The sequence below is a fragment of the Podarcis gaigeae genome, assembly GCF_964106915.1.
Source record: "Podarcis gaigeae genome assembly, chromosome: 3".
NCBI classification, from domain to species: Eukaryota; Metazoa; Chordata; class Lepidosauria; order Squamata; family Lacertidae; genus Podarcis; species Podarcis gaigeae.
The window spans coordinates 15,944,379-15,963,829 of NC_139680.1; the positions used below are offsets into that span (position 1 = coordinate 15,944,379).

Genomic DNA, 19,451 nt, shown 5'->3' on the forward strand with positions numbered 1-19,451 from the left:
TTCATTCAGCTTGCTTTACAGCCCATGGCTCTCCAGAATGCCAAGGCGTTAGGCTTTATAGTCCCAGAGAGGTGCTCAGGAGGGATTGTGTCAACTGCCCATCTCATCTCTTTCTTTCATAGCGAGACCATGACTTCAACATAAGTCAGCTTTCTCCACTGGAAAAGTCTCCCAAAGCATTCCAGAACTTGTCGGGTCCCATCAGTCTCTGAGCATGGGACATCTGAATCTACCCACCAGTAGATGGGTACAGTGCATTCTTTCATAATTTAAGAAGAATGGATAAATCTGTAAATATCTCATATATAATAGAAACCATTTCCCCCTATTATTTAGATACATATGATTTTGAAACAGAAGGCACATGCTCTTTGAAATAAGCTGCACTGCATTAGTTTTACAATATTAATCAAGACTCTTCTTGTTATAGCCTTGGATTTAGTAATAAAATGAAATGAAGTGAAATAAATTCACTACATTTTCTACTATTGTTTGAATGAAGAACTACCTAGCCATAGTAATACCAACCCTACAAAACCAGTCATGCCTTCAGTGAAAAGTAATGTCCTGATTATGATACAATGAAAGCTCATGTACTTTGCACATACATGCCCTATTATCAATTATTCGTTGTTTTTTTGCAAAAGAAAAAACAATACAAAAAGTTGTATGATAGGCTAAGAGTTTTGGATTTTATTTTTAATTGTTTGTCTGCCGGCATTCAGACAGGTTTTAGAAGAACCATATTGCCCCGAGTCCTTATGCTAAGTCTGAGTGGGCCACTAAAAGTGTGAATTTATTTGACATTACAGTTTTGTCGCAACAACCTAGCTGATCAGTTAAAGCTTTAATGCAGTGGCAGTGGTAGCCATCCAGATGTTGGTGGGCTGCTGTTTCTATCAGTTCCAGACAACATGGCCAATGGCCTGGCATGGATGTGAGTTATGGAACACGGGTCTCCCATTTCCACTTTTAATACATCTCTGTTCCATTAAACACTTGGAAAAAGAGGGAATCATTTGATGTCTGGAGAAGGAGAGGGAGAGGGAGAAGGAGAAGGAGAAGGAGAAGGAGAAGGAGAAGGAGAAGGAGAAGGAGAAGGAGAGAGGAATATGAAGTTACTGTATTTGAGCATTATGTATGCTAGTTGTAGGCAGAGACAGTAGAAACTGAAAGAGAAAGGACAGATGTGTTTGAAGTATTAGAATGTGGGAGAGATGATCGGTTTGGGAATGCTGCTATCTCCTTTTAGTGTCCACGGTGTCAAAAAAAAATTCTCCTGTTTTCATTTTTACTGTTGGCTATGCATGACAAATGCCAACCACGGATTTAGAAGCCTAGATTAGAAAGCATGGAGAGAATTGTTTACAGCAGGGATGGTCAACCTTTTTATGCATACCACCCACTAATGCATCTTTCTTGATGGTAAAATTTCCTTACCACCCACCAGTGCTCGATGGAAGGATTCAGCTTGTGCTGTAGAACCCCCTACCGCTCACCTAGAATCCTGAAACGCCCACTAGTGGTCGGTAAGGACCAGGTTGACAACCCCTGGTTTACAGGGTCAACTAGAGTCTTCCCTTTGTAAACAGAAGGACCTTCCTTATGTCAGCATCGCCCTTGAGCCAGTGCCACTAACTGGACTCATCCACTTCAACCCTGACTGGGCTAGGCGAGCTGGGTAGCACTTCCAGAGACCACCTTCTGCACAGGAACAGGTCAAAGTGCTGTGGACTCACAGCTTAGAGTTGTGAGCACCGGATTCACTTCCACAAGAAGACAGTCGTCGCACAGCAGAGTATAGCAGAGTATAGCAGAGCATAAACGACTCGGAGAGCAGCTCTGTAGAATATCTTCTTTATTCTATCTACAACTATAATACACAACTATATACAGAGCTATATGAGGTCTAAGCAAAATGAATGCTGAACTGCACTGAGTGCCTGCAGCTGCTCTTAGCAGCAACCTTATCTATACACACGATCTCTAACACTCAGTCTCTCTCTCTCCGACACACTGACTGACTGACTGATGTTAGGCTGGAGCGGAATAAGTAGAGAGCAGAACATGGAATATTGTTGAAGTGAGTTGAGCAAACGTCCAGAGGCAATAGGCATACAAGAGAGGTGAATTTAGTGTGTCTGGAAATTCAAAGGTTCACTAGGGCTTGTATATTACTAAGTCATACTCAGAGTAAACCCACTGAAATACTAGAACTTAAGTTAGTGAACACCACTGATTTAAATGTGTCTACTGAAGATAAGTTGGTCAGATGCAACCCTATGCTTTTAATCTTTTCAGATTTCTTTTTGATTTGTTACTCATTCTTGTGCAATCAACAAGAATTACATGTTTGGCAATGCAAATGGATTACAGTAAGGAGATCATAATTTGCTTCTATCTTCCTCTCCCAGGCAGACTTTACCAGTATTGCTCAATTGGAATAACTCCATTTTTTTCCTTTTCCGTAATGACTTATCAAGTCAGCATAAGCCACAGAGCACACAGTGTGAGTGCCTTTTAGAAGCCATGTCAGAAATATTTCCTATTGGCTCTTCTCCCTCAACCTTTCTGCTATAGCATCTCTGGGATCTTTCATTTAGCATTGCCCCCAATATTTACTATATTGGTCAACAACATTGCACAGCAGATAGTATACTTCAGAGTAACTCCTTCAACAATTTTCTGTGGGAAGTTAATTAGCAAAAATTTTACATGGGAAAGAATATTGCCCTTTCTCCTGCGTTAAATGATATAGTGCTGATATTATTTTTATTTCAAGCACACTGGGTTCTTTTTTTTATTACATAGCATCTGCAAGGTCAAAAGACATTTATAGCCTTCCTTTCCCTGTATGATTGCTTAATTTTGCTGTGGTGTTTGATTATGTTAACATTTCTATCATCGTCTGAGGGAGGCAAGGCTAGATATGTGCAATATTTTTGTTAACAAAGCATCTCCTGGCACCATTAAAGCTGTTTGCTTTGCCCTGGATTAATTTGCAATTCTTAAGGATTTCCCCCCTCCCCTCAGTAAGAAATACATTTATCTGCATTGTACACCATTAAATTGTCCAGTGTCGGCTGTATAATTTTAACTATTAAGTTTTGAAGAGCTGCTAAGAGTTTTAGCACTCAGCTACTGTATAAGTAATTCATGAGCCTGCATTTAGCTTTGTAATATTCTTTTATTGTGTGCTTTGAAAGGACATTGCCCATGGCTTTTTTGTCGGCCCTCCCTGACAAATCTAAATGCTATACTCATTGGTTTTAATATACTTCAAGCAGGATCCCCCTAGCAAATGATTATGTTCTTGCATCTTCTCCTAAGCAATTATTTTCAGAGTGATAAAATAGATAGTTTGCTTCCCTGTTTGTGGAGCAAACAATTGATCATGCCAGTATTGCACATTTTCCCTCAAGGATAATGCTTCTACCAATTTCCTATGAAGAGAACGTATAGTTTGTGGGTGGAGGAGTTGGGCCTCTGCTGAGATTTTGGTTGTCCCTTTAAGATCTGAAAGGACACTTCTTATACCCACATAGCTGTGAGGAGAAGATTTTAATTCCCCCCCTCTTAATTCTCACTTGCAAAGAACTTCATTTTGGGTTACATAAACAGACAAATATCCCCTAATTTGTAACACAAAGCTTTGCCCTATATCTTATAAATTATAGTCTTACATAAATATCTAGACATTTGTGGATATTGGACGATGAACACTACTGCTTGTCCGTTTGTTTTGTAATGCTGGTGTTTCTCAGGCATTGAACAAATACTTTGCAAATATGTTTCACATTTATTTCAAACCATTAATTCACAACTACCTCACAATTTGTAGGACTGGCCCCAAATATTTTGCTATGCGGCGCAGAACAGCAATGGGGTCTGCCTCGTCCAAAATTAAGTTGCATAGAACTGAAAGCTAGCCAAGTTATTTTGGCATGTAAGGTATAAAACCCCACAGATGTCTCTTCCTGGGAGTAAAAAAATACGACAGTAAGGCATTAAATAAGTAACAATTTGCTACCCTTTCATGACCCCCAAAGATCAGTTGCCTGAGGCGACTGTCACACGCTGCCTAGCTGTAGGGGTGGCGCTATGATGGTGGTGCTACGATTATGCAGTGGCTATTCGTGGAGGGAGTTTTTTCCTGCCTGCCCAGGTCTCTTTGACACCCATGCCTGGGATGTCAGGCTCAGTTTATACAGTTCTTTACCCTAAGAATCAGGTATTAAAGATTGTAAGGATTGGCCTTAATGAACAGGCAGCCCTCATTCTACAATGCAGCCCACAAGTGAAAATTACACAGGTCCAGAGTCAGGGCAGGCAGGCCCAACTCCAGGCTCCTATCATGTATACATGCCGCAGTGTTTGAGCCAGGTGTGAATTATCCTACTTTAAAATGTAGCACAGTTTAGGTATCCTGCTTTTAGTAACCAGCTTTTACAGTATATATCTCTATATAAAATTCTAATGCATGTTTCAGAATACAGTCATACCTCGGGTTAAAGACGCTTCAGGTTAAATCTTTTCAGGTTGCGTCCCGCAGCGACCTGGAAGTAGCGGGTTACTTCCGGGTTTCGCCGCTCACGCATGCACAGACTCTCAAAATGACATCACATGGATGTGCAGATGTGGCAAATCGTGACCTGCGCATGCGCAGACACGGGTTGCGTTCTGCTCATGATGTGAACGGGGCTCCGGAATGGATCCTGTTTGCATCCTGAGGTACCACTGTAGAAAGCTAGCATAATGAACAAAATGTCAATTTCCTTGGAAATTCCTTATTATTCCCTATACTCTTGCAACTTAAAAGCCTGTCAGTTTATCCATTAGTCCTATACTGTATATCCCATTATTCATGTAACCATTATGTAAATGTACATGGGAAGTCACTCTTTCGCTTCTTGGCAATCAGGATTTTAGCAGCACAGGCACATACTTTTGTACATTTATTACCAGGGTGAAAAATACTGAATGTTTCGAATGGAGAGGTTTAAAAATGCAATTCCATAATTGTGCTTGCCCGTGATGATTAAAATACACTTCAGAATAGCATTTTGTAAATTTAATGAGTCAGGTTCAGGATGGATTTGAGTATCAAAAGGAATCATTTATGTGTGCTTTTCCCCCCTTGAAAAAATCTAGGCGGAATTCCTGAAATCTCACAAAGGCATAATACACTTCAAAGCATACAACTGAGTTTCTAGAACATAATAAAGATAGACCCTCAGTTTCTGCTGAGTTTTGTGACCATAGTGGACTGAATGTTTGATGTTGCTAGATCAACAGCTGCCAAAACGATCCTCTCCACTCCCTTCCTCAGTTTTGTTGAATGTTACGAAATCATTTCAGAGAGAGTAGAAATGGGCACTGAATAATTATTGGGTCAGCAAAATGGAACACATATTCCATCTAATGCTTTCAGAGCACCTATGTTTGCAACATGTATGCTGTTATTATTTAGCAACACTATGCACTGTTGTTAATTAGCAATTCTGAACATTAATATTCCACTCAGCTTCATCTATTTTCTACTGCAACACCAGCAGCATCATTCAAGTTTCAGAGCTTCCAACATAGCAGAATTATTGGAAATGTTATGGGTGTATATGTTGCCCACCATGACTCATCTCTATGGTGTCAGTCAAGGAGCTTCTTTGAATTTGAAAAGAAATGAAGGATATAAACTTTAGTGCTGATGCCCCATGGCACAGACTTAGACTCTGCTCATTGGTTCTCTTTATGTCTGTAAACAGCAGCAACTATCTGTTTCTAGACCTGCAATGTTTTGACAGGTGAACTCTTAAATTAGTGGTAAATGGATTATCTCACACATGCTTCTGATTCAGAATGGATATTAAACCAGATGAGTCTGGAGGACATCCTCCCAATGCCTGAGTTGAATCTGGATTTTGAAACCCATTCTGATCTAGAGAGCCCTGTTGTGCTCTTTAACATCATCTAGGATAAGTTGGGCTTAAAAGCCTGCCTTATACCTAGTGCCTCACCTGGCATCATCAATCTTACTAGATGTGTGAGGCGAATTCCCATCCCTCCGTATAAAGCTGCTCAGGCTTAGAATAAGCACACATCAACTTAAGATTTAGGCAGACCATGTAGTCAGGAGAAGGAATGCAGAGCACAGAAGAGAGAAAAATAAGCAACTCAACTTTCTTCAAGAATTAATCTAGCACAATTTAATCACAAGGTCAGAGACAGAGTGCAACAAATCTGCCACAAGGCTGCAACCACCAAAGGAGGTAATTAGTGAACAAAGTTGGCTCACTGCATAACTGCTTTGATGCTTTGGGAAAAGAGGTCTTCAGGTCTTCAAATGGAAGTAAGACTGATGCTTTTCCCAGGCAGCCCAGGGTAAGGCTTCACTCATGGAACAGGCAGACTGTCATGGAATCCACTTACCAGGGAGTCCTTATTGAAAACCTAAAGGTCACCTCAGCACAGTCAATATACCTAAAGCAAATTGTGCTGGATAGTTCTTGTGTAGAGGCATCGCCAGTTGATCCTTTTTTGCTATTTTTTTCTAGCAAAACCAGTAAAAAGATGGAAGCCACTTCCCATGTTATCCTTCAGTAATGAAGTCATCCAGACAACATAGTGGTGTTAGCAACGTTAACTTGGCCTATGAGTTCCTATGGATTCCAGCAGACCTATGTGTTTTGCAAATTTATGCTCTTATGCTCTGATGCCCCCTCCTGTTGCTGGTGGTCTGCTTGGGCCCTTTAGGGTTTATGTGTAGGAAGTTATCTTGGTGACAGCTAACAGTTCCTGCCAATACCTACCTACCTACCTTCCTTCCTTCCTTCCTTCCTTCCCTCCTTCCTTCCTTCCTTCCTTCTTTTCATCATTATTTTTTAATTTGTATACCATCTTTCTGTCTTACAATACTCAAGGCGGTTTACAAGCTGAAGAAACAAAAAATGTACCTCTTATAACAATCTAATGCAATACAAAAATGTGATAATAAAACTTTAAAATAGGCAGCCTACATTAAAAAGTAACATTCAACAATCATTGAAATAGTATTAAATAATAATAACATATACAATTTAAACAGAAATCCACTCAACAGTTACAATAAATAATTTCTAAATTATAATCAATAAAACAATAGCAAGCCCTCTTTCTTTCTTTCTTTCTTTCTTTCTTTCTTTCTTTCTTTCACACTAGAAGTCAGCTCAACCCTCAAGGCATTTTGGGAGGGGGAGTGGAATGGCAGCTGGCAAGATTCATAAAAAAGAGGGCCTTGCTGGGCTCTGATGTGAGCCCCATTGCCTTCTTTCCTCAATAAGGGATTGATAGTGAAACTCTGAAAAACACTCACAGATTCCTTCTGGCTTGGACCAGAATCCACTTGGGGTGAAATAGATCTGGGGAGGGACAGTTGTTAGAAATTTCGAATTCCACCCCATCACAACTCTGAATCTAAAAATTCCATAAGGCAGACACATCACAATTTCCTTTTCTTATGTAAATATTTATATGATTAGAGACTTTTAATTTGGGGCATATCCTATTACTTTTTTGTTTTGTTGCCATAATCTCTGAACATATGTAGGGAACATATGGCATCCATGGGTTTCTTATAAGAAATTATTAATATTGCCACTGATGTAGTGACTTGCAATAATTACTATGTTGTTTTAATTGTTTTTAAGTATTCTATTCTTTACTTTACTTCTAATTAGAAAAAATATATTTACCCCATTGCTTGTGAATAGACTAAAATTGCTTTGACTGTTTGTTTTCCTCTTCCTTCTCCCTGCCGTTCTCATCTATGCTTCCACTATTAATATTTTTCCCTAAAGCTCTTGAGAACAATAAGCATTAAGCATTGCACCACTAACTTTTAGATGATTTTACAGTTTCGGCTGTTACAATTTAAATGATTGGTTGTTGTTTTTTGAATATTGCAATAGCAAGATGTAAGTTGAAAGAGAGATGCTGTTGTGCTGTGCAAATTGTTCTGCATTAAAAGACTTTATGATGTGGGAAGTACTAAGCAATCTTGTGGAATAGTTTTATTTATTTAATTTATTTCTAACATTTAATATCCCGCCAACTAATACAAAAGGGATTAGACAGCACCCACAAGGTAGTATTAAATTATGCTTTCATTTTCACGCTGTCTTTTAATAACAAAACCAAATTTTCTTCTTGCTTGGTAACTGGCTAAGTAAATAATCAACGACCTTAACACAGGGGGATTGTACTGTGAGAATTACTTTTGTATATACTCACTGGATCTTTCTTTTTATGTGTGTATCCATGCTTGGTGATCACAGTAAAATTCCTGTAGCTCCATGACATATCTAGTTCAAATTAGGGTCCCACAGATTTTTTGGCAGCTTTGGGGGAGCTTGCTACAAATTTGTTCATTTCTACCAGTTGAGGGGCAATCACCTTTTCTTGTCCCCCCCCCACTCCGAATGTCTCAGGAGCACATGGAATAAAGTTGTTTCAGTTGGGCCTCTGCTAAGGTAAAGGTAAAGGTACCCCTGCCCGTACGGGCCAGTCTTGACAGACTCTGGGGTTGTGCGCCCATCTCACTCAAGAGGCCAGGGGCCAGCGCTGTCCGGAGACACTTCCGGGTCACGTGGCCAGCGTGACAAAGCTGCATCTGGCGAGCCAGAGCCACACACGGAAACGCCGTTTACCTTCCCACTGGTAAGCGGTCCCTATTTATCTACTTGCACCCGGAGGTGCTTTCGAACTGCTAGGTTGGCAGGCGCTGGGACCGAGCAGCGGGAGCGCACCCCACCGCAGGGATTCGAACCGCCAACCTTTCGATCGGCAAGTCCTAGGCGCTGAGGCTTTAACCCACAGCGCCACCTGCGTCCCTGGGCCTCTGCTACCTCATCTTAAATAACGGTGCTCCCCCGCATTAAAATTATTGGGTTTTGGACAATCTGCAAATATGAATATAGTGTTAGAGGGTCGTTTCTGCTGAAACTGATTTTTTTTTTTAAAAAAAAATCTGCATCAAATTCCTCAGCTTTAGTCCAGTTAGACTTTGATTACTGAAGTTTTTAAATATATATATATATAATTTCTTCCCTCTTTCTTTTAGTTGATGGCTGTATTCATAGAGCAGCCGGCCCCTGTCTAGTCGCTGAATGTCGCAACCTGAGTGGCTGTGAAACTGGACAAGCAAAAATTACTTGTGGTTATGACCTGCCCGCAAAATGTAAGTAAGCTACTTTCCCCTCACACATTTTTAAAAAATCAAGCTGAAACTTTATACATACCTCACTTCCCAACACGATAAATCAAGTGAGGCATTCACTTACCAAATTAGCAGTAAGATTAAATTAAGCGTGCTTCGTGATGACCTTTGTCCTTCGGAGGAATTGAGATGTTTTAAGAGGCTGAGCTTCTTTTGAGTAAGGGAAACATGCATGTTTACGTTTTGAATCATAGCAGACCATAGATTGTTTTGCATACACTTGTGTTTATGAAAAACCTTCAACAGTTTTAACAAAATGTACATTATCAAATTGATCTGCATGGTGGATAGCTTCTATAAATGGTGCCGATATCTTGGCTGTGAAATGCATTTTGAGCCAAGGAGATCAAAGTGATGTATTTTGTGTTTTCAGCTGCTGTGTATAGGCTGATTGGCAATTACTGTGACAGCATCTGTCACAGTTAAGCATTCAGTGGAATACTGTTCTCAGCACCAGAATGTTTTCTCTCTCTTTGAAAGTCGAATTGTCAAAATTCCCATTATATGTAAATAGAGGAAAAAGGGTTATTTTACTGACCTTCTTGCATAGCTGTTTAGCCACACTTGGGAAAGTAAACACTGAAATAGCAATTGTTTGCAGCCTGGATGTAAAATGACACCACAAAGAAGTGGGGCATATTGTGCTCAATAGTTTGGAACATCAGGACAGTTTTTAGCAGTCCAACTCAGTTGTGTGAGACTGTGTTGCAGGAGCTAGAATTTTTTGTGCTCTCTTTGTTATATGATGTTCTGAGTTTGCCGAGCGGGGGTGGCTAGATTCGCCATAAATGTGTTACAACTTTGTGAGGGGGCAGATCCCCCTAAATTCTTAAATTTAGTTAATGTTAGGAATAAATCAATGCTTGGAGTATTAGTGGAAGCTACCAGATGCTGAATCTAGCAGCTTCAAAAAGACAAGGCCAACCAGTTTCCCATGCTAAGAAGAAGATGGGTTGTTATTAGCAAGGAACAAAGAGTATTTGGCCATTAGGAATGATTGGCAGTGCAAATGCTGCGAACCAGCTGTGAGGAGAAAGAGATTTTCTGTTCATCAGGCAAGGGCTTTTCCACCTGCCTTGCCCCACCCTCCAGATTGTTACAATAAAAATAAAATAAAATAAAATAAATATTAAAACACAGCATTTCATCATCCTGTCCCAACAATTAGAAAAGTGTACAGTGGTACCTCAGGTTACAAACACCTCGGGTTACAAACTCCGCTAACCCGGAAGTAGAATGGAAATGGCGCGGCAGCTGTGTGGCGGCAGCAGGAGGCCCCATTAGCTAAAGCACGCCTCAGGTTAAGAACGGACCTCTGGAACGAATTAAGTTCGTAACCCGAGGTACCACTGTACTTCTTTAAGTGCCAGGGTCAGATTTGAAAGGCAGTCTACATTTTATTGTATTTTCGGTCTTGATTTGCTCATCCAGTATGTTCATCGCAATTTTCCTCCATGGGACAAAAGAAGAAGACACAAACTTTGGATGTTGTAACTTGTATGTGAAGAGCTAAATTTCAGTGAAAAACAAGAAGCAATAGGCTGTTTTGAAAATTCAAGCTTATAACTATGTAGAGTGAGCATTCTGTGAAGTTATATATGGGTATGACAGCAAAAAAATATGAACAAATAAAAAAATATTCCCAAGTAGACAAATATTATTACTTATACTACGTTAAACAGGAAGCTGACATGTGGGAAACAGATGCCTTGGGGTACACCAAATGACTACCTGGGAACCTCAGACTACAGCAGTGCTATAAAGCAGCACGGAATTAGAGTTTCCATAAAGACACATTTATATCAATATTTCTATATCCAATTTAGATTATTTAATTATTATGTTAACACAAGATTTAAAAGCCGAGAAGCCTGTAGAGCATCCAAGGACCTGGGGGCTGCGAAGGATATATATATATACTGTGTGTATGTGTATTCTCACCCTTAATAGTTATAACTACATTATAAACTACCTCAAGAACTTGGTTATAATGTATGGCACAGCAGCTTAATGTTTGGTTGGTGGTTGTTTATTCTTTCATTTGTTCAAAGTATTTTTACCCCTCTCTTTAGCTGAGGGCAGGCAGTAGGCTCTCCGAGTGTCTTGTAACTATGACTAACATGAGAAGACAGCCCCCCGCTCTCAGGGTTATAATCTACAAAAATGCAGTATGGACAGAAAAGGGATTAGTAGGGAAGAGGAAAAAAGCAGATGAACTGGTAAGAATTCAAGAGTATCTGGTGTATCGACGGAGCCAGTTGAGAAGCCTTGTAGCCTGATTTAGTAGAAGGAGAGGAAGGAGGCGGATGGAGCTGGTTGCTCTGGGGAGTCCAGTGACTGGTCTGAGAGCATTTGATGATATCTTAATGGTGAAACTAAGGCAGTATAATCTAATCAGTTCCTGGATGGGAGAACACTGTGTGTCCATGTAAGATACTCTAAGTTTTCTAAAAGAAGACTGGGATATATGCCTAGCAGAAATAGGTAAGGTAAAGGACCCCAGGACGGTTAAGTCCAGTCACAGGTAACTATAGGGCACGGCACTCATCTCGCTTTCAGGCTGAGGGAACCAGCGTTTGTCCATAGACAGCTTTCTGGGTCATGTGGCCAGCATGACTGAACCGCTTCTGGCACAATGGAACACCGTGACGGAAACTAGAGCGCACAGTAATGCCATTTACTTTCCTGCTGCAGCGGTACCTATTTATCTACTTGCACTGGTGTACTTTCGAACTGCTAGATTGGCAGAAGCTGGGACACAGCAACGGGAACTCACCACCGCTGTGTGGATTCAAACCACCAACCTTCCAATCGGCAAGTTCAAGAGGCTCATTGGTTTAGAGCACAGTGCCACCTGCGTCCCCTCCTAGCAGTAAAAGCAGTAAAGGAATAGGGTCATAACCATATATACTAATTTCAGAGTCCTGTGGGAGACTGCTGTTGCTTATGGACCTACAGTGGCATAGTCCATGCAGAAGACAGAAATATCAACAAACTTGGAGAAACACCAAGGTTTTTCTCTAGAAAATTCTTCAGAAAAATGAGGAAAGCCCAAAACAGCTAAATGGAGACTGAGCATCCTTCTCAGTGACCATGTAATACTTACTGACTGTAAGTGGGAGAGCAAAGGGAGAAGCAGAGGGGCCAGAATCCTGAACACACCTTTAAAAAACATGCCTTTTTAAAATTCAGGATCATACCAGAGGTTTTATGCTGATCTTAATTTACACACTCCAGAAATATATTAACACAGTCACTACCCATTAGGTAACACTGTGTGGCTATTGATTTATCTTTCTGATCAATTTAATGTTACAATGTAGATCAATCCAAAGTGATAATGTAAATGTGCTCGCCAAGGCAATTCCTGCTGTGATATAAGTAGTGATATTGGCATTATCCACAGTGGGAATAATTAGCCCGTTTAATTAGAGATTAGAAAGCACTCATTGTGTATTCATAATAATCTGTCTTTATTTAAAACTTTATACTTGAGGTCATTAGCCTTAAGGTGGGATGATTTAAATCTACGTACTTGTTTTTATACCATTGAGGAAAATATAATTAAATCAGTACATTACATAGATATTAATTGCAGTGCATTGGTTACAAACTGGACAATAAATATTGCTAAACGAAAAAAAATCCTTCCAGTAGCACCTTAAAGACCAACTAAGTCAGTTCTTGGTATGAGCTTTCGTGTGCATGCACACTTCTTCAGATACCACACAATAAATATTGCTGTTATTGTTAAGCATACATTTATTCTACATCATTTGTGTGTGTATACATATACACAGACACTGGTCTTTATTAAAATATAGCTAGAATAATACAGTGGTAGCTCGGGTTACATACGCTTCAGGTTACATACGCTTCAGGTTACAGACTCCGCTAACCCAGAAATAGTGCTTCAGGTTAAGAACATTGCTTCAGGATGAAAACAGAAATCGTGCTTCGACGGCACGGTGTCAGCAGGAGGCCCCATTAGCTAAAGTGGTGCTTCAGGTTAAGAACAGTTTCAGGTTAGGAACAGACCTCTGGAACGAATTAAGTACTTAACCCGAGGTACCACTGTACAGTGATGGCAAATGTCAAACTGCACATGATACTACTCAACTGCATGTAGTTTTCCATAACCCTTTTTTTACACCAAATGAAATAGTGGAGGCTGCAATCCGCAGTTGAACCCCTGTGCAGAAATCACAGAATCATGGAATTGTAGAGGGGACCCCAAAGGTCATCTTGTCCAACCCCCTGCAATTCAGGAATTTCAACTAAATCATATATGACAGATGACCATCCAACCTCTGCTTAAAAAACTCCAAAGAAGGAGAGTCCACCACATCTCATGGAAGTCTGTTCCACTATTGAACAGTTCCTACTGTCAGAAAGTTCTTCTTGAATCTCCCTTCTTGTAACTTGCATTTATTGGTTTGAGTCCTAGCCTCCAGAGCAGGAGAAAACAAGTTTGTTCCATCCTTCATGTGACAGCCCTTTAGATATTTGAAGATGGCTATCATATCTCCTCTCAGACTTCTCTTTACCAGGCTAAACATACTCAGCTCCTTCAACCTTTCTTCATAAGGCTTGGGTTTCCAGACCCTTTATCCTTTCCTCTTGTGCAAAGTTCCTCTTAAAACAAATAAATCTGCCTCTCTCTATTCCTCACTAGCTGTCCCCCCTTCCCCCCCCCAAGAATGCATATCCATGTCAGCATTGGACAAAAACTGCGCCCAAATGGTATCCCATGCAATGTCCTTTGCATGAAAAAATCAACTGTTCAGATCTCCCATTTCAAATTCTCTCTGTAGGCCGAGTTAGACAAGCCAATGTTTCTGAGCCTCATCTTTCTACAGTGCTTAACTTGTAATAATGTTGCTAGTGTTGCACATGTATTCATGCCATGGAGTTATCTTACTTCTCCATTCTTTTTCATTGGGTAACATTTGTCAATATTTAATGGGGAAATAGTGCTAAACTTAATTTAATGAGCTGCATGCTCCCAAGTTTAGGGTCTGTTGCTTCCTTATTAGTGTGACAGTATCCACAGGAGGTTTGCTACCCCTGTACATCCAAGAGGAAGGGTGTGTTTTTGGTATAGTGTATTGCAAATGTATCTTGCCGCCAGAAGAAAGAAAACTACTTCTAATTGGATTGAGTCCAACAGGATTTAGTCTGTGATTTAGGACTGAACCTTTGTGGACTTGCTCTCAATTTCACTCCTTTATTTGACTCTAATACCATAAACCTGCAGAACTACTGTATCCACAATCTACCGGCAAGGCTCATAACATTCAGATCCTAAGGGGGAATACTTCAGAGAGCCAAGAGTTTTGAAATACCTGGGACACTGTTAATGATTAGAAGTGATTAATTATGATGTTCCAAGTAGGTTTTAGCATGTAATAAGAGGAAATGAGGCATTAAAGAGTATTTATGCAGGAGAATTCAGAGATAACTATAAAAAATACTACTTTGGTTTCTGAAGTAGTCTTAAGAGGAAAATGGGAGGAACATCAGATATAAATAACTTGCTTGCCTTCTTATAGACTTAAAATAGCTGTCACTTTAGATAGCTATTACTGTTTGAAATGGAGAAAAATAATGCAATATCACATTCACTGGTTAAGTCTTGTCGAACGTGTACCAGAAGTGGGAAAGAAACCCTGATATTAACATTGTAACAAGAAACTGATACTAGACCTTACTGTATTCCTGTTAATGACCAGCAACAAATGCTGAGGTGTGATTGCGAGGCCACATTTAAATTCCCACAGTGTAATGAGAAGGGCCGACTTCCTGACACTAGAATATTCAAAGTACACGCAGATGCTTTATGAAAAGTGCCATTTCAGCAGAAAGACAGTACAAAAAGGGGTGCTTGAAAGCAGGAGAAAAGGTTTCACATTTAAACTCTGCAGAACCAGGACTTAATCTGTCAGTGTCCTATTTTAGCATCTTAGTCAAAGCCAGGGGGCAATACTGCAAGATTTTCTCCATTCTGAGTCAGACCAAAATAAAATGTGTATGTGTGTGTCGTGAATGCTACTGCCAGTTGGCTCAGTGAATTTGTGATTGCAAAGGTTGTAAATTTCCCATTGAAGCCTGACCTCTATGGGCTGATTCTATATTATGCAAGGAAGATAAAACAAATTGTATGTATTTGCATTTATTCAAAATCTAGATTGCAGTAGAGAAATCGCATCACAATTCCTACTGTGCTTTCCCCCTCTTGTCTTGAGAAAACAAAACAAAAAACAAAAAAACTCCACCCAGTGCTCTATTTCCAAGTTAAGTATTGTACGCAGTGCTGGAAAGACCGTAGAGGTCAGGCAATCAGCCTTACAGGGAAGCACAATTAATGGGATATCTACCAAGAGCAGCAATGTAGTGATCCCTTTGGTAGTGCAGGGAGCTCATCATGACAGCCACCAGTGTCACGCTTCCAAAGAAATTATGGCACCACTGCTGATTTATTATTTATTTAACAAAATTTATATTCCACTCACTCAAACAATAGACTTCTAAGTGGCTGACGAAAGACAACCTAGGATATTCATGAAAAACACTAATAAAAGCAAACATTATAAAGCTAATGAAACTTTGACCTTTCTGAAGTGTAGCTCTGGGTTTAGTTTGCTTTTGGCCACATATTTTTAAATCTGTCCTTAACTGCATAGAAAATGTTTTTGCCTCTTATTTCCTGTCTCATTTATTAGGCAGGGCTTTATATAGTGAAGTAAAACCAGGCTGTGTGAAATAGCAGGCTTCCTTTAATTGTGAGTTTCTTTTAAAACCTTGAATCAGTCAGGTGATTTGGGCCTGGATTCAGCTAACCTGGTGCACTAACAGAAACCAGTGCAAGGACTCTCTCTGGCTCAATGGGACGTCACCCTTCTCCTTCCCTTTGTACTCCTGCACTTCCCCAAATACTCTCTGGAAGGTCAGGAGAAATCCCAGAATGTCACATGGGTGGAGGAGAGTGGTATCATTCCATCTGACAAACAGAAAAGCTTTTGCTGCTGGATTGATCAGAAGTGCCCAACTTTGAATTTCTCCCTTTTCTTTTTCAGTACAAGGTGCTTTTGATGTTACTCATTTTCCTAAGAACATTAACTCTTAAGTTTAAGTTTTTGGAATTTTTAAATGCAAAATACATAGCAGGAGATTGGTAGATGTTAAACCCAGATACTATTTTATTTGAGAAAACGGGTCATCCATTTGGAAATAAATAATCCTCAGCCTTTCAAAAAAAAATAATTCTGAACTGGAAAATTACCACTGAGATTCTTAAATTAAATTTCAGGAAAAAGTGAGATTAAAAAAAAATATAGTTTTCTTTATTTATCATGAGTAATTTGACCAGCTGCTCAAAACTGCATTTAGGGTGTTCAGAATTTGTGAAAATATGCTTTACAGAGATGGTGCCAATGAGCTATTACTGTAAGGCCCAATTATTCCTCCCTCTCCCTCCCCCCCCTCTCTGTCACACACACACACACACACACACACACTTACCTGGTCCAATATTATTGGGGGAAATTATATAACCACAGAGTATGGGGGAAAAAGAGAGATATACAGTATAATAAAATATCATTATGGTCTATAAGGAACTAAGATCAAGTATGTAAGAAAAGATAAAAGCTACATATAATACAAAGGAGGCCCCTCTGTTTGCATTATCGTCATGTAGGTTTCTTAATATGAAAGACAAATAATTTCAGGCTCATTTGTACAACCTTGAATTTCACACTGGTTCATTCCTATGCTTTCACAGACTCAGAGGGGACTGCAAAACCTGTCTTCTGCTTCTGGATGCATGCTGAGCTGCAGCCAGATAAGGTTTTTGTACTCAATCGTAAACACCGCTTTTATGAGAAGTTATAATCACTAGAATCAGCTGAGTGTCTGGGAGTCGTGGTCAGGTTGAAGAGAACCTTTTTGTGTTCATGGCAGGAAAACATCAGTTAGTGTGGTGTAGTGAGCCAGTGTGGTGTAGTGGTTAAGAGCGGTGGACTTGTAATCTGGTGAACCGGGTTCGTGTCCCCGCTCCTCCACATGCAGCTGCTGGGTGACCTTAGGCCAGTCACACTTCTCTGAAGTCACTCAGCCCCACTCACCTTACAGAGTGTTTGTTGTGGGGGAGGAAGGGAAGGGAAAGGAGAATGTTAGCCGCTTTGAGACTCCTTCGGGTAGTGATAAAGCAGGATATCAAATCCAAACTCTTCTTCAGTCTGGATTGACGACAAAAAAAAGCACAACTGTGGCTACTCCTTAAAAGTCCTTGTGAATTAGACTTCAGAATCTTAAGTTATGACTCTAATAATTCTCTTCTGCTAATGGCATCTTCTGAATACCCAGCAAAAGCCTCAAGAACCTAATCTACCAGACCATGACTAGATAACAAAATTATTCAACCTGGAACTCAATAGGGAGGTGAAATATATAGTTTGCAAAGGCAAACAAAATTACCTACATGTTGCTGTAGTAAAAAAGCTGCTCATCATTTAATTGGTAAATAAGGTTATGAATACTTACCAGTGAATAAGACTAGCAATGCATGCTAAGTGCTAGCCTTAGTTTTGAGTCGCTAGAAAACAGCTTCACCATTGTAATTGTTGCTGATTTATCCCCCCTCTTTTGTTTTTTCTGACTTCAAAAATGCTATAACTGAGTGACTTGTGGTTTAGTAATGTGAAAATATTGCTAATATTTAGAAGTAGTACACTTTTATGGGTACTTGGAGTCTGTCACCCATAATATGAAAAGAAAATCATGCTTCCTTTTCTTAGCTGTTGCCTTCTTAGTTATATTAGCAATTGTGATTTACATCTTCTTGGTAATGGGTTTGTTTTTCTCTCTCTTCAGGTTATAGTATTCTGCATTCAATCTCTGTTTTGAAAGGGAGTTTAACTGATAGGGTCACATAGCTATTTAGTGCAATATGGAAGAAGATAATAAATTTGACTTTTAGTGTCTAGTGTAGTAATTGTATCACATCTATATGATGAATTAGTACAGTGCTGGGGCCCTCTTGATTGATTGCTATATTTTAGAATTAAATCTCCTACTACAGTTACCCCTTTGGGGAAGACATGATTTAATTTAGGTCTTCAGTTTGTAGAGGGAAAATCAAAATTATACTTCTGTAAAGCCTAATTTTCTGCCAATTTTTTAAATCTTATAATTTTTTTTTTTTTGGTTCTTGAACTGGTTTCTAAAACCCACAGCAAATGGTTTTCAATTAATCCTAACCATGCTGCTGGCTTTTGTGTAATAGGCAATTACCACTGAGATCTGGATTGAACCCATCAATTAATTTTACATAGGCCAATGAGTGGCTGCCAAATGGTAAGGACTTTGTTAGTACTGACCTGAACTGGAGTTGAACCAGAAACCTGTAATTGAAAACTTCTATAGCTGACCCATTACTAATCCAGTCCCACCTGCAGGTCTTTATTACTTCAAGTACGCAGAAAATCACATTAGACACAGGTGTGCCATGCCAGATTTAGTGTCTTCAAGGAGCACAGTAGTCTGGGTTTGTAAAACTCCATTCAGTGTGAAAGTTGATTTCCTTTTCTCCCCAGAATGTAAATTAGCAGACTAAAACAAAACAAGCCTCTTAATGTTAATGTCTCCTGGTTTGCTATAGAGAAACTACAGAAACTACAGATCTAACAGCTGAAGTCCATGTAACACATAACTTATAGGTTGCTATACAGTTGCTCATTTTCCAGTGAGTTTGCTTATTACTGCTGACTGCACATATCGGACAGACAGAGACATCACACACACATCCCTTTTGACAAACGTTCCTACTGAAAGGAATGAGAACTGGGCGAAAGCTAACAAAATGAATTTCAGTAAGGACAAAGAGAAGGTTCTACGTTTAGGCAAGAAGAATCAGCTGCACAAATATAAGATGGGGGACACCCGACTTGCCAGTAGTCCATTTGAAAAGGTTGTAGGGCTCTTAATAGATAACAGGCTTAATATGAGTTAACAAAAAATCCTAACGCTATTCTATCTTAACACCTTGGTTGGACCACATCTGGAGTACTGTGTCCAGTTCTGGAAACCACAGTTTAAGAAGGCTATTGACAAGCTGGAATGTGTACAGAGGAAGGCAGCCAAGATGATCCAATGTCTGGAAATCAAGCAGTATGAGGAAATTGAGTGTGTATGTAACTAT

The 19,451-nt window shown here is 39.7% G+C and overlaps 1 protein-coding gene and 1 long non-coding RNA gene across 5 annotated transcripts in view; one reads left to right on the forward strand and one right to left on the reverse strand.

Annotated features, from left to right (window-relative positions):
- Positions 1-19,451, forward strand: part of MACROD2 (mono-ADP ribosylhydrolase 2) — a 981,328-nt gene that overhangs the window by 217,226 nt on the left and 744,651 nt on the right. For all 4 annotated transcript variants that reach the window (XM_083730558.1, XM_083730560.1, XM_083730559.1 and 1 more), the window contains exon 5: positions 9,095-9,211. In XM_083730558.1, coding sequence (XP_083586684.1) covers positions 9,095-9,211 — 117 coding nt within the window. The remainder of the gene's footprint in view (positions 1-9,094; positions 9,212-19,451) is intronic.
- LOC310840809 overlaps positions 1-19,451 on the reverse strand; it is a 603,259-nt gene that overhangs the window by 160,002 nt on the left and 423,806 nt on the right. The gene's annotated exons all lie outside the window — the stretch shown is intronic.